This window comes from Arachis hypogaea, chromosome 9 (assembly GCF_003086295.3).
Source record: "Arachis hypogaea cultivar Tifrunner chromosome 9, arahy.Tifrunner.gnm2.J5K5, whole genome shotgun sequence".
Taxonomy (NCBI): domain Eukaryota; kingdom Viridiplantae; phylum Streptophyta; class Magnoliopsida; order Fabales; family Fabaceae; genus Arachis; species Arachis hypogaea.
This window is the reverse complement of record NC_092044.1, coordinates 19,926,322-19,948,257: the sequence shown is the minus strand read 5'-3', so window position 1 is coordinate 19,948,257 and position 21,936 is coordinate 19,926,322. Positions and strand designations below refer to the sequence as shown.

Below are 21,936 nucleotides of genomic sequence, written 5' to 3'. Positions count from 1 at the left end.
AATAAACCAAAATATTAAACTTTTTTACTATTGGTGTAATTTTCATAACATTCTTTGAAACAAAATTTGTCTCATTTTTTTGGTCATTTTTTTTCAAGGATGCTTAATAAAGATCAATTAAATGCCTTTGAGTACGATAGGAACGTGACCAATGGTCCTTTCCACCGAAACGAAAATATTTATCCTCTGTTGATTTATTTTGCCAATTATTTCTTTCTTTATTACACTTCTAGTGAGATCATTTCTTGTGAACATATTTTTTCTTCCTTACATATTTTTCTTCTTATCAAAGCCTTGCCATTTATCTCTTCTCAGGTTATAATTTTCCGCATTTGCTTTAGATAATAGGGCGGCGCCAGTTGGGTGTGCTTCATAATTTATTAAAAGCAATTCATTATTTCATTCAACAAGAAGAAGGTAAAAAATTAGATCAAAATATTTTTTAAATTCTTTTTTCTCGATACTGCTGCCGCAAGAACAGTTTTGAGGCATGGAAGGTCGAGAAAGTTTTCTCTAACATGTCACTATTAGTTATCTTTTTCCACATCATTTTATTCGTGAGATGATTCGGAACATTGTTGAATTATATTCATTTATGGATTTAAAATCCTGTAGACGCAAATACGTCTATTCATATTGAGTTTTAAGAAGTATCACTATCTTTTGATGGTTACACATTTTTTTAAAATTCTTCCAAAGATACACAGGATCTTTTAATATGAAATACTTATTTTTCAATTCTTCGTCAATATGACCATAAAGGAAGATCATGACTTTAGTTTTGTCCTTCTTGGATGTTTTATTATCAATCTTGCTGGTATTTTCAAGATCTATTGAATCAAGATAGATTTCACCATCTAATATTCATGATAAATAGTTGTCTCCAGATATATTAAGAGTAATTTATTACTTGTATCTTTCTAAATTTTGATTAGAGTCTCGTGTTGATAACGTGTTGTAAAATAAATAAATAAAAAAATAAAATAAAAATAAAATAGAGAATTATAAATAAAAAACTCTAGTATTAATATACTCTAAAATTATTATCACAATATAACTGAGATAATTCATATGTTTCTTGATAATTTACTCTCTTTCATATGTCGTAGCATACATATATATAGAGAGAAGTATCTTATGCTAATTTTGTGTGTTCTATGTCAGACCATATATGCATACAAAATTTACTTTTTCAAATTTTATCAAGTTAATTCATTTTGGGAACTTGAGCCTTCTACTATTAAAAAATGAGTCGTCCATATTATAAAAATAGTCTCGTATCATTAAATGGGCATTCAAATTATAACATACCAATAATATAAATATATAATAACCATTTGACAAAAAAATATGATAAAATTTCATTTAATGTGAAATAATGTAATAGAAAGTAATAATGCATGTAATTAATATATATGACCAAGTAATTAATATAAGAGTAATTACCTTAATTAGTTACAAAAATTTTAAAAGCGGACATTTTAGGTTCCAAAAAAAATTAATACATAGATCTATCTCCAAGATTTTACTCCGGTAGACAAATCAATTTTCAGTTCATTTTTCGTCAAAGTAATTACCCAAATCAATCCCTAAGGATTTTAAAAACGGACATTTTAGTCCCCAAAAAAATTAATATACCGATTAATTCCCAACATTTTTCTCAGTCAGACATAACATTACTCTATCCAAAAAATAAAATAATAATAATAATAATAATAATAATAATAATAATAATAATATTATTATTATTATTATTATTATTATTATTATTATTATTAATTATACAATAATACTGTACCATAATTTTTTTATATTTTTTGGACAAAAATAATAATAAATTTATTAATAATAATAATAATAATAATAATAATAATAATAATAATAATAATAATAATAAAATTTTTTTCAGATGGAGGACTGTTATGTCTGAAGGAGAAAAATGTTGGGATTGATCTGTATATTAATTTTTTCGGGGACTAAAATGTCTATTTTTAAAATTCTTGGGGACTGATTTCGGTAATTATTCTGCCGAAAAATGTACTGGAAACTGATTTGTCTGTCGAAGTAAAATCTTGAGGATTGATCTGTGTATTAATTTTTCTTGAGAACTAAAATATCTATTTTTAAAATCCTTGGGGATTGATTTAGGTAACTACGCTTAATATAATTCAAACGATAAATCATCCTATCTCTTTCCAACTATCATCCTTGTTAGAAGTCACTTACAATAATATTAGGGTCAAGTACGATTCTAGTCTTTAAAATATAGGTTATAAAATTTTTTTCTCTCCAACCTTTTTTTGCATAAAAAATCGTCACTAAAATTTAATTTGATTTTAAAATCGTCTTTCAAACCAAAATACCATTCTCCTTTTTCACCAAAATACTCAATTTCTATTCTTTTTCTCCATCACAATAGCATTTCTTCTTCTTTTTTTTCTTCTTCAGTAATAACAACAATGAAGCAGAAATAATATAATAAACATAAAAAAATAGAAATATAAATAGAAGCAGCATCCAAAGCAAAAGAAATAAAAGAAGAAACAGAATTGAAAACAAAAGCAAAAAAAAAATTAAAAATAAAATAGGAACACAAACATAAGCAGAATCTGAAAAATAAAAATAGAAGCAAAAGAAACAGAACAATAGATTAACAAAATCAGAAATAGAATCAAAATTAGAAACATTGTGATTAACAATGTACTAATAAAATCAGAATTAGAAATAATGTGATTAACAAAATTAGAAACAGAAACAGAACTGGAACCTTAGGGCGGAGCAGCGGCACGGAGCAGTCGTCGTCGAGCAGCGTGAGGAAGACGAGAGAGCGCGAGCGAGAAAGGGTAGAGAGAGAGAGAACAGATCGAAGAAAGAGAAGGGGTCATTGCGTTATCGCCGAGCTTCTAACACCGTTGCCAAACCGCCGCCATTGAGTTCACCAAGAAGAAGGCCGACGAAGACAGTGAGTTCGGGAGAGAGCCATCGTCGAGCTTCTAACGCCGTTGCCAAACCGCCGCTATTGAGTTCACCAAGAAGAAGGACAACAAAGACAACGAGTTCGAAGAGAGGAAATGGGGGAAAAGACCACGCTGAAGTGGGAGCTGCCTCCATTTCTTCTTCTTTCTCCCTTTTGTCCGTTTTTGTTTTCTTTTTCTTTTTTTTATTTTATTATTTTTTAAATTTTGGGTAATTTGGTAATAAAATTTAAAATTTTAGTAAAAAAGACAATTTTAAACCAAGTTAAACTGAAAGAGACAATTTTGTATGAAAAAATGGTTGGGGACGAAAAATATTTTCGACTTATATCTTAGGGACTAAAATCGTACTTAATCCATATTGTTGCTATCTTTAACTTGTAACCATTACACAGTAATAGTATTATATATTTGATTTTTTACGGTATCTTTCAATTCAATAAGTTAAAAATTAATCTGTTGTGGATTGAAGCTCCATCTAAGAATTTGGAGTTGGCTAATGAATTATTGTATGTATAAGGTAGAATTCGAACTCTCAACACTTGTTTAAACAAACTAGTTTACTAAACTAAATTTAAAATCGGTAATATTAGAAAGACAAAAAACATCTAAATTTATCTTTTTTAACATTTATTAATTGTATCAACAAATAATAAATGCTAAATAAAATAAATTTAAGCTGTTTTGGCTAATTTTTTCTCTTAAATATAAAAAAATATAGGTAATTAACTCCTAACCAGCCAACTCTAAATAACAGTAATTAATAATTATTAATTTTATATTTTTAAAAAATAAAATTTAAATAATTACTAATTAGTGATAATTAATTAGTGTGGAGTGCAATTCAAAAATATTTGTTAGCTTATTGTTGGCTACATTCTTATTGATTACCTACCGGAATTTCCAAATATTATTGAATGCAATGTATACATTAAGTTGTCATATTAGCTTTTAATGTTTGTCTTAATAAAGCATCCAAAAATTCGGAAACAACATATGTAGAGATAATTTTCCATCTCTGTCTTGATAATCCTTATCACAATGTGACTCACATACATATATAGGTCCATATAAAGTCCAGAATGTACAAAGTAAAAAATTCATTAAAAGAGTAAATAAATTACAAAACCAAACCATGACAAGAAAGAAGGTGAAGTTGGCTTACATTCCTGATGACTCAGCAAGAAAAGCAACTTTCAAGAAAAGGAAGAGGGGAATTCTGAAGAAGGTGAATGAACTCAGCATTCTATGCGGCATTGAAGCTTGTGCTATAATCTCGAACCCTTTTGAATCTGAAGAAGCAGAGGTTTGGCCAGATCCAGAGAGGGCCAGAGAAGTGATTGAGAAGTACAGTAATTCATCTGTGATTGACGAAAGTAAGAACATGAATCAAGAAAGCTTCATGCTGCAGAGAATCGCTAAAGCGAAGGAGTTGCTGAAGAAGAAGCGTAAGGAGAATCGTGAAAAGGAGATGCTTCTTTCCATGTATAAGTACATGAAAAGTGATCAAGAACTACCGGATAACATGACTGTTGCGGATTTGAAACAACTTGATAATCTCATTGATCAGAGTATGAAGGACATTGAAATTAAGATGGTTCTTGAAGATGATGATGAATAGATATATGTGTATGTTCATGTTATTATTATGTTTGATGAGAAGTGCAAACCTTGAAATAAAATAAAACTTCTTGTATTCATGAGCTTTAATGTCAATGCGGAAGGGTTAGCCTGTTTTAAACAGGTTTAATTTTATCGTTTTATATATTAATTGATGTTTATTTTGTGTTGGATTCATGGCTGGGTCTATTCTATCTCCTGTATTTCTTTGTGTTATAAGGACTCCTTATTTTATAATGGTGATGTAATCTATTTTTGTGCTATATTGACATGTAAATTATATGTATATGCTATGATGATCAATTAAATGAACATGTATGTCACATTGATAAAATTATAAAAGTAAAAGAATTGACATTTGAAACCACAATTTACACTCGCCTAAAAAGAAATAAGTTACATAAATATGATCTTTAAATCGTATTTACTCAAAACACGTTATTTGAAGTGTCGTATTTTTTATTGATTAAAACATGCCAATCGGTCTATCACTTTCTTTATTAGAAAGGGCATGCGAAATGCGCGCTAAGTGTATATGTGCTTTCTTTCTCTTTGTTCACAACTGATGCATGCTTCTCTTGTTCCATGTGCACGCCTGACGTCTCTGCTTCACGCTTGTACATAGAGGCAGACACAAGGGAGGCAAGCATAAGCTTTGCCCTATACTTGTTAGAATCAAACCGGTAATTAAACTGGGTAGAATATTAATTTATTAGTTTAATTAAAAAATTATTGATTGAACCAATTAATTCGATTCTATATAGATAAAAAATATAAAATAATCAAAAATTTAAAATTAAAATTTAAAATACATATCTTCATTGATATTTTAAGAACAATCAAATCTCAACAAATTATAATCAATAAATTATAATTCAATTATTATTAAATAATTATATAAAATTTTAGTATTTTTTATAATATTTTTTTATTTTTATGTTAAAGTAACTATTTTTAATTTTAATTAGTAACTAACTAATTTATATTTATTAATTGTTATATACTATATGTATTTATTAAAAAATAATATTAATAAATATTATATAATAAAAAAATAATTATATTATAATTAATTTAAACATAAGTGAGTGTAAAATTAAAATAATATCTAATAAAATTATTGTATATTTTTACTATATAATTAATAACTATCATATAAAATAATAAGAAATAGCAAAGTCTAATGGTAAGAGAAGCATGTAGTAATAAAGAGAATTTGGGTTTAAATATTATCTTCATCAATTTTAAAATTTTTACCTGAAGTTGACTAGTTTTTGTCAAATCGGTCAATTTGATCCGATTCTTATAAAACTATGCTCTCCTAACCTTTTAGAAAAAAAAAGTAGTATTTAATTTAATATAAATAAAGTCTAATCTAAAAATTAAAAAAATATATATTTTGCACAAAAAAGTGCTAACAAGGCCTATGAGCCTATCATTAATTAATGGACTCTGAATAATGTGAAAGTATGACCCTTTAAATTGAAGTTAACAAGTATAACAAGGCCTAAAGTTAAAGGATTTAAATTGAACTCACAACGTTAAATCTTCTTTTGAGTAAATTTTTAGAGTAGTCTTCCAAAATTTGGTCCGTATACCAATGTTGTTCCTTAGTTTTTAATTGCATTAAATATACCCTTTAATTTAAACTCCGAGCTACATATAGATCCTTCTACCCAATTTCGACATAAGTCAGCAGGCGGAGCGCTGACCTAACGTTACCACTTCTACGTAGAACATCTGAAATGGCTAGCTGATGCGGAATACGTTCCAAAATTCTCCAATGTAGTCCTGGACACCAATCATAAACCCTAAACATAGTTCTTCCTCTTTCCTTTCTGAATCATAAACCCTAAACATAGTTCTTGCCATTGCTATTGCACCCATGAGTGGCAATCACATTTTAGGAAGGTCGAATCGCTCTTCTGCGACAGAAAAGTGGACAGGAAACAATGTGCGAAGCAGGCATGGACCATTTTTAGAGTGGTGCGAATGTAGGTGTCGGCAGGTTCCTAGATGGTCAGGGACAGAGACGCATCCTAATAAGCCGTTTTTTGGGTGTCCAAACTATAATGTGCTAAACTTGATGTATATTTGCAGACTAGTAGAAAGAATTGGTGCGGATTATTTGTCTGGGCAAATTTTATACAAGATAAGGTGCCAGTAAAATCTGATGAAAAAAATGAGAATGGTGAGATGAAGATGAACATTGCATGGAGGGTGGGTTAACTGGAAGTAGATGTAAAAAAATGTAAAAGTGATGATCCAAGTACTTGACTTAGGATTTTTTATAGTATTTGTGTTTGTGGTAATGTTGATGTTAAAGGTTTGAATAGAATCAGTCCTGCAATGCAGAACCATGATGTTAATATAATATATTTTATAAACATTGTAATTGATATAAGGTGGGTTTTGAAGCATCAAATGATTGTGCTCTTTAGTAGCTTGTTTCTATGGTTTTGTTTTTGTAAATGTAATTGAACACACAATTATCAAATGGATAAGCAATAATAACAAAAGTTAATATAAAATATCATTCATAACTGATCTACAATAACATTAGTTCATCTAAAGTTCTGCAATAATGCAATGATGACAATAACAATCAAAAAGATATTTAGCATTGTTTCAGCTATTTTTTGGTAACCTAATTACCATAACATAGTTGCAGAGAAGTCTATAAATCATCATGAACAAACAAAAAATAAATAGAACATTGTCATAATTGTTTCACAAAATAACACAAACTTTTAGACTGACATCCTAAACCTATGGACATTAATCACTTCTTTTTTGGGGCTTTGATTCCTAGGGTGGGCACAAACTTGAAGAAGCCTTCCAACCGTGCTGCAGTGGCTTTACTAGCTCTGCAGACCCCATTGGAAGAGGTGACCTTCTTCTAAGTGGTAGTTTTACAAGTCTAGTTGGTGTCTTCTTCTTAAGTGGATGATTCTGCAGTGCAAACATATGACACCATAAATAGTTACAAAAATCAGAATATTCCAAATATTAAAAAGACATAAGATGAAACCTTATGAGACAATACCTTTTGGGAGTCTTCTACTTTAGAATATGACGGCTGAGATAGATCAATCTTAGCCTGCTGGCCATCCACTTCCACAAGAGGGATAGGATTAGCAGTAGCAGCGGTAGCAAATGCTATTACAGTTTCAGTTGTTGTACTAAAAGCAGTTGCAGTGGCAGTTGTAGTGGCAGTTGCAGTGTGAGTCATAGTAGTTCTAGTTGCTGTAGCATTTGCAGATGCAATTGCAGTGATATTTTGAGCAGCATTCTTAGGGTCCTTTGCAACAGCCTCCGCAGCTTTGGAGCCAGTAGCAGTTTTTGCAACATTGGCATCTCTCTTTTTCTGACATCCTCTTTTTGTATGACCCTTTTGCAGACAATACTTGCAAGTAAATGGTCGTAATTGCCTCTTCAAAGTGGTAGTTGCCTTTGATTTCTTGTTAGATTGTCCTCCTTCATCCGCATCGTTTCTCCTCTTGGTTTGGAGCTATCCAAGTTTTCTCTTAACAAATGGTGTCAAAGGTCTATTATATTCAGATCGTTCCTATAATTGTTGGCCAGGTAGGGGGTTGATGTGGTGACTGTAAGTGACTTTATATGACTCCATAGTCAATAGCTTGTGATAGAAATTCTTTGGATGTTTGTTCACTCTAGCAATAGCAGCACAAGCATAAACACACAAAATTCCTGCAATAGTAGAAATAATAACCAAATAACTACTAAGTAATTAAATAAGTAATCAAGCAACTATCTAACTGATTAACCAGCAAAACATATTGGTGACTAAGTAATCACGAAACTTGTATCATAAATTTGGTGATAATTAAGTAACTAGGTAGACTAATTAACTATTAATCGAACCAAACATCAAAACAATAATCCAGTAACTAAGTAATGTATTTTTGACAGAGAGTTAAAAGTATTACCAGTTAGCATCCAAAATTGGCAAGTACATAGCCTTTTCCCTAAGTCAACTACATAGTTCGTAGGATGTCCATGCACTCGAACTTCTCATAGCCAGTGTCTCCAGCCCAAATTGGTTTCCAGTGTTTAGATTCCTTCCTCACCTTCTTAAGTCTGCTCTTGATTACTGGGGGAAGTATCTTCACATGATTATCCTGCTTCACCTTATTTTTGGCCATTGTCTTCATTATAAACATCCTCACTTCTTCAAGCAATGTGATTATCGGCTTTCCCCTAGCTTCCTTTATCTTTGTATTGAATACTTCGAATTCACGCGCGTTGTTACAAATTGAATCTAACTTTGGCTTGTGACTGAACTGTGATCTAGTCTAAGAATGTCTCGACCATTTTTTTAGGTATGCCTATGCATCCGCATTAAGCTGCTTCATCTTTTTCATATATTCCTTAAACTCTTTATAAGTAGTGGCACATGCACAATCCCATAATAAGCCCCTAAGTTCTAGATCTTTTCACTATTTATTATAATTTCTCCAAAGATGCCATGCACATAATCAGTGATGCACATTAGGCATCACCTCCTGCACAGCATGAATCAGGCCCTGCAACCCAAAGTTAACGCATATAATTAGGCATTCATATCCACAAATTGTTACAAATTAGAGTCCATAAGTATTCAATGTTGTGACCCATAGCAATCCCTCATATTGGGTTTCACTCACTATAATAGTCCCTCACATTGTTGTTCACTCACCATAAAAGTCCCTAACTTTTGTTATCGTGCACCTAAACAAGTCCTTTAAACATAGCAATAGCAACTAATATGATATAGTGCAAGCATCATAACAATAATAAGTTAAATAATATTTACCAACTCAGAATAAAGCATCATAGGCATAATAAGTTAAATACCTTTTGTATGTCAGAAATAAAGTACCAACTATGTGTCTTGTAATCTCCCAAATTTTGGTGCAACAGTTCTAGGAATCACTTCCAAATTCGCTGTGTTCTCAATTTCCACAATTGCCCATGTAATGACATATATGTGATGATTAGCATCCTGCGCAACAGTTGAAAGAATTTGGCCTCCAAACACAGTCTTTAGGAAAGCTCCATCAAGTCCAATAAGTGGACGACAGCTGGCCTTGAAGCCATTCTTGCATCCACTTAAACAGACATACGTATTCTCAAAAATTACCTCACCATTTGACTGCGGAATAGTGCAAATCTGAACAGTCAAACTCGAGTTAGTTTTCAAAGTGTCTCCTTATAGTCCCTTACTAAGGCATATTTTGCCTTTTCATCACTATAGATAACGTTTCTAGTATTAGACAATTCGCTTGAGATTGAATTCCTATTCAATGACAAATCATACTTGGTCTTGAAGAATGTATTAGCATTACAATATTTAAAGTTGGGATACTTTTTCACTTTCCTCACCAATTTACTAGCAACCCAGTTTCTGTTGGCTGTTTTGTGCTTATCCTCTCTTGCACAAGTATGATCATCTTTGAACGTCTTCACTTGCCAGCAAGTATCCTCATGTCCCTTCGAAGCAAGAATAATCCAGCTACATTCCTTCACCTTGCATATTGCCTTTAAGCTCTTCCTATCATTCTTCTTGAATCGAATACGCCTTCCCTCCTGGATGGTATACTCTCTAACAGCCTCTTTTTCATTCCAACCTCTAAATGTAACTCACCAAACCTAGCACCCTCCCTAAAAACTAGAATACCTCATCAGATTCAGCCTCTTCCTCTAGTTCATCTTCAGAATTCGGTGGAGTCATTATCTTCAACAAAAGCCAGAAGTTTGTACCATTAGAATCAGTCCCAAGATCATAGGCATCACAATTCTCAAACCTACCACCTCTCACAAATCCAAGATCTATTTCAAAATCAGAAACATCCTCTACAAAAGCATCGTTATCAACACATATATTCTCCTTCTCCTTGCTCTTGCCCTTACCCCTTCCATCACTCTTATTTGTAGTTTTCTTTCTATTTTTTTAGCTTATGTGAAGGAATAGGTCCCCAACACATGAATCAGATGAGCTGTCTTTCCTAACTGGTTTATAGGGCTCATCTTCTGAACTCTCATCAGAATTAGAGGAGTCTTCATTAGAGGACAACAATATTACAAGTATCTTGCTACCTTGCGCCTTTTTCTGACTCTTTGTGCAACCTATTCCAGTAGCAGTCCTCAAACAATTCCTCTTGTTCACTTTGGTTTGAGTTGGTTTGGGGACTATCTTAGTCTTCATTTTTAGTTGTTATTCATTAGGCACCATAACCGAGGCTTTAACCTCCTACTCACTAGATAGACTAATATTAATAGTGGGAGTCTTTTCAGCATTGGAATTGGCATAATGGTGTGGGACGGATTCGGCATTTTTCTTTGCTTGCTCTCCAAGATCCCTTACTTGATCATCAATATATATCATAACCTCCTTCCCTTGCAGCAGTTCAGGTAATGAAACCTCATGTTCAATAAAATTATCAATAAGACCCTGGTTTTGTGAACCCACCTCTATGTTCTTCTTAGGTACAAGCCACCAAACTTCCTTCATTCTGTTATAACCTAGTCTTTTAAGAGTTTCTCAGATAAAATACATCCAACCTATCCACCTCAAGATCACCCAAGCAGCTTCTATTATCAGGATAGTAACCCATCTTTCCGTCAACACCCTTTTCAAAAGTTCCTCCATGATGAAACATAATGTCCAAAACTTTATCCATTTGCAAGATATATAAATAAACAAATTAAACACATGTAGCACTAACAGTGTATCACAACTCCACTTGAGTAATATTAATGGAAAAAATTTTCTATTTCATACATAAAAAAATAGAGCAAACCAAACCCCACCCTAACATAGTAACCATAAAAAATCTAATAGCATAAAAATCTCAAAAAAATAGCAAAAGTAAATGAAATCACCTCAAACAACAACTCAAGTGAAGAACGATCAATGAGTACCCAAAAAGAAAAATTCTTTTCAATTCGTAACAATATTGCTAACCTTGTTGATACTCACGATGATGGTACTCTCTGGTTTAGCAACTTCCTAAGGTTGGTGTCCTTCCTTCTCCTGATAAAAAACTCAGCAAATCCTAATGTGAAGGTGCCCTACTGTGATGACATTCTCTGAAGGAAGAGGAGATGAAACAGTTTAAGAGAAGAAGAGAAAGACTTATGAATGATCACCTTACCCAAGAAACATTTCAATACCCCTGCACGAAAATATGACGCCGTTCTTCTTCATTCCTGCTACAAGCGAAACGACGTCGTTTTAGACATCCTACATGAAAGTGGCAGCGCCAGGTCAGTGCTCCGCCTGCTGACTCATGTCGAAATTGGATAGAAGGATCTGTATATAGCTCGGAGATCAAACTGGAGGATACATTTAGTGCAATCGAAAATTGAGAGAAAAATACAAAGGGACCGTTTGTCCAAAGAATCACTTGACTATGTATTGCTGGAAGATGGGTTCATATGCACGAGATGAAAAGTTGTTGATCTATTATTTTCAAGATAATTTAACAGGAGTTGCATCTAACTAGTATGCACACTTGAAACTATCTCTCATAAAGAGCTAAAAAGATTTAGCAAATGCATTCTTAAAGCAATACAAATACAACATTGACATGACACTTGATAGATTTCACTTGAAGAACATGACTAAAAAAGAAAGTAAAATTTTTAAGGAGTATACTTAAAGATAGAGAGAAATTGCTCCAGACGTGGAGCCTCTAATTACTAAAAAAAAAACTATCACCATGTTTATCAATATACTCGAATATCCTTTTTATGATAGGATGGTTGGAAGTGTATCATCAAACTTTTCAAATATAGTCATAATTAGAGAAAGGGTTGAAAGTGATTTGAAAAATAAAAAATTCGCGGAAGACTCAGCAGGAATGAATAATATAAAGAAGCTTCAAATACAAAAGAAGAAAGAAGGGAAGACCCATGTAGTAGAAAATAGAGTTAATAGTCACATGAGTTTCAATTCACCAAATCCTCCATATACACTAGCTCAAGCTCCAAAGCATTACACCTAAATGATGCATTATTCTAATCTTCCCATACTTCTACCTCAAAGGCCACCATTTATGCCACTTCAATATGCTTGGTTTTGGAATCAAAGTCTCGATAACAACCAAAGAAAGGTTTCAAATAATCTTAAAAAGAAACCTGAACAGTTTGACTTAATTCCCATGATTTGTTTTGAGATACTCCCACAATCAATTCAAAATTCATTGGTGGTTCTAATAACACTTCTTATAAGGTAGATTTATGATGGATAATTGAAAAGAAAAGAAAGTATAATAATAAGTAAAAGCGTGTCATAGACCAAAAACTGTGCTGATAACGATGAATTTGACCGCTAAGTTAAATTCATCTATATAAACCTTATTACTAGCTTTTGTTGATTTATTTAGCCTTGGTAAAATATTCTAGATATGATTTGGAGCCAGGATAGTCTCCGCTACTAATTTTTCAGTTTTCTGTTGTTTAAACCGATACGGTTTAAAAACAGTAATCTTACGGTTTAATTATTAAACTATATTCTTCTTTCTTTAACAATTTGGCCATAACATCAAGGAGTTATCTTCAATCAAAATTCATGAAGTCTCTAGGAAGATTAGCTAGAGAAAAATAAAGAACCAAAAAATTAAATCAAACTTGAACCAAACTAAACCAACTCCACTCTTTCAAAATCAAACCAATTTTTTTTATGAAGCCACAATTTTCTCTTCTCCACATTTTTATCATTACACCTCATCAATCTTATTCTCATCAAATATGATAAAAATTTTTTAAAAAAATTACAGTTAAACTTTACTTGCTAAGTTAGAATTTTTCTATAAATTTCTAACAGCGAGACTCAGTAATTAAAAAATACCGTTATAACTAATTATTTTGTAGAATAATTATTATCTTAAACTTAAGACCAAATTTCTTAATCAATTACAATATCTTTAATTATTCATTTGATGAATTAATTAAAGAAAAGTATAAATATATCATTAGAATTAGTTATTTTGCAATGGTAATTCTTGATAAGAGGACTCCCAATTATCATAAACTTTTTCAACGGCACATTGTTTTGCAAGCTAGGCTTTCCGATAAGTGGGTGTGTAATTGAAATGGTTCTGAATTTCTGTAATTACAAGCTTAACTTTCATTGACAGGTCAGCTGTTATCACAGGCTTTACGTATGCAGCCATTATTCCTGAATCAAGTTTAGAGTGGTCTTGGGACAACCTAGATTGTATACAACTGTGAGGTCCATTGTAATTTCTAACCTTCCAAAAGAACTTATTTTTTCTGTATGATACCCTAATGATCTATTAGTAAGATTGTCCGAACTGTTGACACCTACAATAATAAGTAGTTGGGGATGACTCTTTCACAATATAATATACCGATCTTTTTATACTGTACGCCTTAAGTCTTGCAATCACAACTTCTTTATTCACAAACATCTCACTAAAAACTAATTCATCATCATTCACAATGAAATGATCAATGTTCAAACCCTCGAGATACTCAGACGCACGTATAATGTCAAGGTCTAGTACACACATAAATACTAGACAGTCATATTGATATTTAGTATTAGGCAATGTGAAATTTGATACTTCTTTATCATCGTTATTCTCGTTTTCTCCGTCATTATGAAACCACTCATTTTGACATCTTCGTGTGAGACATAATCGTCAGACTCATCATCATTTTCAAAATCCAATCCTACTCCTTCAAATTCATGATGCTCAAACTCTTCATACATCTTCGTTAACAAAACAAGAAAGTTAATAATAATAATAAGATTATATTACAACAGTATATCTTAAATTTTATTATTAACAGGATATGTTTCTAATGAACAGGATCTTCAATACGAAGCAAATATAGAGCATATACTTTGTATCCAATAATAATAATAATAATAATAATAATAATAATAATAATAATAATAATAATTTAAACACTAACAATATTAATAAAAGATATGTCTTACCAAGTAAGAATTGCTTTTACCTCCACTTACATCTTCAAAATCAATATACAACTCAAGTGTAAAAAAATTTGTTTGAAAACCACTAAAATTACGGAACATTGTTCGCACATCATCGTCTCTATTTATCATAATTTCTCGAAAACTTATATTTCCATTGTTAAAACAGAATGGAAGTTTAAATCATATATTGACTACTCTTCTTTCAATATTTAAGTACTAGCAAATTAACATTTTTAATGCTTAAGATTGGATTTTTGCATCTAAAAATTATTTTTATCATCACAACTTATAACAACCCCATTAAAATATATTAATGCAGTAATACTTGTAAAATCTTTTTGTTTCATTTTTTTATGTGAAGAACTTTTTTTTGGTGATCAAGAGCTAAAACCACACAAAAAAAAAAAAATAATAATAAAGGGAGACGGGAGAACATACAAAAGAGAAGAGAGAATAAAACACAAGTTTAACCAGATGAAAAAATGAAGTGAAAAAAATTCAAATGTATATATACAGAATAAAGAACTAAAGTAGATATTTATAGCCAAAAATTAATATATTATAATTTATAATTTATTATTTAAAATTTTTAAATTTTTTATAAAATATATCATTAATATTAATATTGTATAAAAGTTGATCTATCATTCTATCACCTGTGTTATCAATGATAAATAATTCAATTTAAGATGTTACAGTAAAAAAAAAAAAAGTCTATTAGCATGCATACATAAAATAGATTAGGTGTTAATTCACACACGTTACTAACAATAATTATTTAATATTTTTTCTTATGAAGGATGTAGTGTTCTTTGTAAATTGGGATAAAATGAAACACTGGTATCTTTTATGTTGTGTTTCATGGAAAAATGAATTGCAGTAAAACGCTACACAGTGTATGTCAAGTTCTTTGAATTAAATCTAGCACTTTCGAAACATCACATTGATGTAATACTTTTTAAAATTTTTTATTGTTGTTAACAATTTTTCTTTTCTTTTATTTTTGTAAATGGTCCAGTATACTGATGTTATTAGAGTTTTAAAAGTGTAATTAGAATAAAATAATACAAAATGTTATGTCTGTATAAAGTATAAACCTTTAAATTAGTATAATATATTTTGTATATATATATTATTTAATTTATTTTTAATGTTATTTTATATTTTAATATATATTTTATATAAGTGATTGATTTTAATTTTTAATATACTCGTAATATGACTAAAAACAATGATGATAGAAAATTAGAATTTAGAAAAAAAATGAGTATATATATATGTGCACAGAAAATTAGGATTGAATGATTATAATCGAAAATTAGGATTTGCACGCAAAACTTAAGTTTGATGAGAAAAAATTAAACCATAAATTTAATTATTGATAATAGCAAAAATATTTTTAATAAAAAATTAAAAAAATCTTTTGTTTTTATTTTTTAAAATCAAGATATTATTATTGATTTATAAAAAAATGATTTACTTTTTTAAATAAAAATATTTGAAAAAGATGTATTTAAATATATTTAGAATATAATAAAATAAAAATTTTAATAAAAATTTTATAATTATTTTTATATAAAAATATTTTTATTATTAGATGATAATTATAAAATTTGATGTTGATATATTATAAAAATATTATTATTTTATTTAAAATATGATTAAATAAATAAATCATATTTTTAATACAAACATCTAGCCGCTAATTTTTTTGGATATTGTAAAGTAAATGATGTAATAAGGGTATGTTAGGTGTCTAAAATAAAATTAGCTTATTTTTAAAAAAAAAATATTATTTAATAGAAACACCCAAACAAGCACGTAGTATAAGAAGTTTGTTCCATCTCCTATGATATCGTTGTCGATGCTAGACTATGTTGTTTCGAACAAAGCTACCAACTAATGCTAATACTATTGTTTCCATAATTACTCCACAACACTCCTTTCCCATTCCCATTACTACACCCTCCTTCTTCCGTCATCTCAATTCTCCCTCCAATCTTCTTCAAGCAAGAAAACTCCATGCTCTTCTTCTTGTCTTTGGCTTCTTCCACCCAAACATACCCCCACATAACAACTCTTTTGCTTCTCAAATCATCAATGCTTATGTTCACTTCTCTCACATCAAACATGCGTACCTCGTCTTTTCTGAACTGCCCCACAAGACCAATGTTGCTTGGAATGCGATGCTTCGGGCCATGCTTTGTGTTGGTCACTACACACAAGCCATTGAGCTCTATAACTCCATGCTCAAGCAAGGGGTGAAACCTGATAACTACACCTACCCAATTGTTCTCAAGGCATGTTCTTCCTTGCGTGCAATTGAATATGGAAGATGGGTTCGAGAGACAATCATATACAACGAGGTGAAGCGTAATATAAGGCCTAATGCTTATGTATTGTGTTCTATGATCAATATGTTTGCTAAGTGTGGCAGCTTGGGAGACGCACGTAAGGTGTTTGATGAAATGCTGGAAAAAGACTTGGCTTCTTGGACTGCCATGATATGTGGGGCGGTGTGGAATGGTGAGTTGGTTGAAGCGGTTTTGCTTTTTAGGACGATGAGATTGGATAGTTTGAAGCCTGATTCGGTGATTGTAGCATCTCTCTTACCGGTATGCAGCAAATTGGAGGATGCCGAATTGGGAATGTCACTGCAAGGATGTGCTGTGAGGAGTGGCTTTGACAGTGATTTATATGTTTCCAATGCTCTCATTGACATGTACTGCAAATGCGGTGATCCATTTGAGGCCCGTTTTTTATTCGACAACATGGTTTGTAGGGATAGGGTTTCTTGGAGTACCTTGATTGCAGGGTACTCACAGAATTTCTTATACCGAGAGAGCTATGAACTGCTTCATAGAATGGTAAATATAGGGCTGAAAGCAAATGAAATTGTTGTCTCAAGTGTTCTTCCTGCATTAGGAAAACTCAGATTGTTGAAACAGGGGAAGGAGATACATAACTATGTTCTTAAAGAAGGGCTTGTATTGGATCCAATAGTGGTAAGCACATTGATTGATATGTACTCTAATTGTGGCTCCATGAAGGAAGCAGAAACAACATTTGAATACATGTCAGATAAGGATATTATGCTGTGGAATACGATGATTGCGGGATATAACTTAGACGGCAATTTTGACTTGGCACTTTCTACCTTCAGACAAATTTGGGGAACTCAACATAGGCCTAATTCCATTACTTTGGTAAGTGTTCTTCCTGTGTGTACCAAATTGGGAGCTCTTAGGCAGGGAAAGGAGATCCATGGTTATGCAACCAAAAGTAATCTAATATTAAAGACTAACGTTGGAAATTCTTTGATAGATATGTATGGCAAATGTGGATTTCTTGATCTTGGAGTAAAGGTCTTCAACCAGATGATGGTAAAGAATGTTGTAACATATAACACCATAATCTCTACTTATGGAGCTCATGGATTAGGAGGAAAGGGTTTGGCATTTTATGATCAGATGAAGATTGCGGGAATTAGACCGAATAAAGTCACGTTTATCGCACTATTATCCGCTTGTAGCCATGCAGGTCTAGTTGAAAAAGCTTGGCAGTTGTATAATTCCATGATTCTTGATTATGCTATTGAGCCGGATATGGAGCACTACTCTTGTATGGTGGATCTTCTTGGTAAAACCGGAGACATTGATGGCGCATACAAGTTCATAACAACGATGCCTGTGACTCCCGATACCAATGTTTTGGGAAGCTTACTTGGCGCTTGTCGAATTCACAACAAAGTAGAGCTGGCCGAGATCCTAGCTGAACATATCTTTCAATTGCATGCTGAAGATCCTGGCCATTATGTGCTTCTTTCAAATTTATATGCGTCTGGGGAACAATGGAAAAACATGTCAAAGGTGAGAAGCATGATGAAGGATAAAGGACTGGAGAAAAAACCAGCAAGTAGTTGGATTCAGATTGGGCACAAAATCCATGTTTTTCATGCTACAAGTAAATTTCATCCAGAGTTTGCAAAGATTGAAGAGATTTTGGATAGTTTAGTTTCGGTGATGAAAGGTGAAGATTGTTTGCCTGAAGAGCCCGAGGATTTATTCCCATGTCGATGATCAACCTCTTGTGTGAAACGAAATTCTTGCATACTACATTCATCCAAAATTTACTATCTAGTTTGGAAGGTTTTTTTTTTCCCTTCATATAACTCAGATACTTTCTCCGTTTCTCATTGCTGCTGAGTTGGATGAGAGGGGAAGGGGAGAGGAGAGTATTGAAAACGAAGAGATAAACCTAAAAGTAATCCTCGAGATTGGTCTTTTACGATAAATAATTCTTGAGATTTTATCTGTACTAGTTACATTTTTTAGATTGACAAAAGTATATTATGTTAGTCTCTTAGTCGTTTTATATCAAGTGACTTATCACACCATAATAGACTATGATGATATACTTTTGTCAATCTAAAAAATGTAATTGTAATTGATGCAATTGAAATGTTGGAAACTATTTTTTTACATACAATCAAGTTTAGAGACCATCTTAAAATTTAACTCAAAAAAATAAAAGTAAAGTTTAAAGTTGCAAATTTGTCATAGTCCAAAACTAAAAACACAAAAAAAAACCGCTTTTTAATTTTTAATTTTCAAACACTTACAAACTGGAAAACAAAAATGAATAACCAAACATTGATTTCTATAACATTTTGAGAAAACTAAACGAAACAAATCTTAATTATATTTGCTCGCTTTATTAGTAGTGTATCGTAGCAGGTTATATTTGATTTAAAAGTTACATGCAGTACGTATAGGTTTTTCTAAAGAAAAAGAGTTCCCATAAATTGAAGCGGTAATAAGAACATAAAACCATGGAATGTCTATGACTTAACAAACATAAATAAGTGTTAAGAAAAAGAAATAGATATTCACTATCTAAAGAAATAAACATGAAAAGTATTAAAAATAAATAGAATTATACTATTTTCATAATCCATATATATTTTTATGACTTATAATGGATGTTTTACTTTTCAATCATGCTACATAAATAAAAAAAAGATAAAGTATTATTTTAATTTTCAACGTTTGAAACAAATTTTAATTTGGTCTCTAATATTTTAAATAATCTATTTATGTCCCAAAAAATTTTAAATAGGTTTAATATTATCCTATCGTTAAATTTGACTTGGATAATTAAATAACCAAATTCTTTTAATTATGTTCACAAATTTAGATACACTTCCACTCTCAATTATTTTTTTTAAATAATTTAATATAAATGGTCATAGAATTAAAAAATTTTTAGAACTTTAAATAAGTAGTATCAGAGTCATCTATGTTTAAATCATCAAACAATAATAATAATTAAAAAAAAAAAGAAAAAAAATAGAAAAGGCATTGTCTTTGATCTCTAAATGAAAGGCCTTTGCCTTTATTGGTAACTTGTTTCTTAAAATCAATAAATAGGTTTCCTAAGAAGATAATGACATTAGATTTATATCTTTGATTTATGAAAGGCTAATTGACATAAAATGTAAACCTTTTGATAAGGATTTATATATATTTTTTGTGCTCTCTTTTGCAATACTGTTGTTGTGCATGATATAAATGAAATAAAAAATAGTTATTAAAAAAAACAACTTTTAATTTCCTTCGTGGATTTGATTTTTTTTTTTTTTTTACAGAAAATTTTTTCCGGTGTATATATAAAAGCTTGATTTGTTCTCAAGATTTTGTAAAGAATAATTTTGATTAACATAGATAGGACTTCTTAATTTTGTTGCCTCGTATTATGTGAATAAGGATTTTTATGATTAGAGCAACTTTATATATATTTGTGGGTTCTTTTTTAACAAATTACTTTCACATGTTTTATATGGATTCAATTATAATGATTAGTTTTTATTTTAGTGGATCAAGAATTATTAGGCATTTGAATTTGTTGCATACTTACGACTATATTTTTTTAGTCTCGAAAGGTACAATTGGAATTTAATTTTTTTTGTGATTTATATTTTTTTATTAGATAAAAAAAATTAGTAACAATTTAAATTATTGTACTATCTGTTCTATAAAATTTAGTTTTAAGATAAATTAGTTAAATATTATACTATTAAAGTAGTTTTTTTGTGAAAACGGATTTATTTTAGAATGTTAAGAATATGATAATATGTAATTCATGCGAATATTGATCAGTTCAAAAGAAAATTTATATTTTGCCAAATTACATGCACATATTAAAAGCAGCTATATACTTAAGTAACTAATTAAACTTAAATCAATACTAATTTATGTGTACAAAAAATTAGTTATTACAGACGGATATTTCTGATGGATTTTATCCCACGGAAATACAGAAAGAATTTCAGAGGGATTTTTTATCGGAAAGCCAAAAAAATGGATTAGCATAAATTACAAACAAAAAAAATCCGTCGATAATTTCATTGAAAAAATTAATTTTTTTTTCGTGGAAAATGGTTACAGACGGAAAATCCGTCTGTAACTAAATAGACAAAACGGTGCGTTTTGTTAAATTATTACAAACAGAAAATCTGTCTGTAATTTAAATTTTCCATCGGTAAATATTGAGATAACCCTAATCTTATCTCTATCCACTCGATCCATTTACACTCTACCCATATCAAATGAGCTTGTTCCTCTCTCCGTCACCGAGTTGCTTCTTCTCTCCATCACACCAGCTTCTTCTGCCGCTGTCGCCGCCGCTGGCGTCATAGATATCTCTCCGTCGTACCTTGCGTCGCACGGGCTCTCTCCACCCCCGCATCCAATCCTAACCCCAGAGCTTCGTCGCGCCTCCAACCCTAATTCCAAAACTTCGTCGCGCTTCCAACCCCTGCTTCGCCGCACCCTCCATCGACGCTCCCTCCGTCTCAAAGCCTCCGTCGTGCTCACTCTCTCGTAAGCCTTCAAACGTCGCTCCTTCCTCCATGGCTGAAACCCGTAACGCTCTGCTTTTCCTCCTGCGTCGCCAGTCTTTGTCTCCTCCTGCGTGTGGCTGTGCTGAAGCTCCATGGGAAGGATATACAACGGATTCCATGGGTGAAGCTTAACCACAGCTACAAAAGTACCGCGAGACTCGATTGAAGCAGTACAAGAACTACGAGAACCTCTCGTTCTCGTGAGGATCTCGACAAGGTGAACACCTCAGCTGCTTCATGCTTTCACTTCTGATTTAGATGAAATTATGAATACTAATTCTAATTCGTTTTTAAACTCCATGTTTATTTATTTATTTGGCAGGAGTGTTTGGAAGTGCAGAAGGAGAAGGCCTTCTGTATTGGCACCACTTGGGGTAATGATCACCACATGTTTGATATTTACCTTCATTTTTATCCCTTTGTTCTACGATACATTACATTACAAGAATGTGCTTTGTTTTATCCCT

General features: G+C 31.3%; 2 protein-coding genes across 2 annotated transcripts; both read left to right on the top strand.

Moving 5' to 3' along the window:
• Positions 1–4,110: 4,110 nt before the first annotated feature.
• Positions 4,111–4,596, top strand: LOC112712936 (agamous-like MADS-box protein AGL80). The gene has a single exon (XM_025765784.2). The coding sequence runs from the start codon at positions 4,111–4,113 to the stop codon at positions 4,594–4,596; it is 486 nt and encodes a 161-aa protein (XP_025621569.1).
• Positions 4,597–16,754: 12,158 nt separating this feature from the next.
• On the top strand, positions 16,755–18,647 carry LOC112710632 (pentatricopeptide repeat-containing protein DOT4, chloroplastic-like). The gene has a single exon (XM_025762942.2). It carries the CDS (start codon positions 16,755–16,757, stop codon positions 18,645–18,647), a length of 1,893 nt encoding a protein of 630 aa, XP_025618727.2.
• Positions 18,648–21,936: the final 3,289 nt, after the last annotated feature.

Coding starts and splice junctions, on each gene's coding strand:
- LOC112712936 (XM_025765784.2), top strand. CDS start 4,111: ATGACAAGAAAGAAGGTGAAGTTGGCTTACATTCCTGATGACTCAGCA.
- LOC112710632 (XM_025762942.2), top strand. CDS start 16,755: ATGCTTCGGGCCATGCTTTGTGTTGGTCACTACACACAAGCCATTGAG.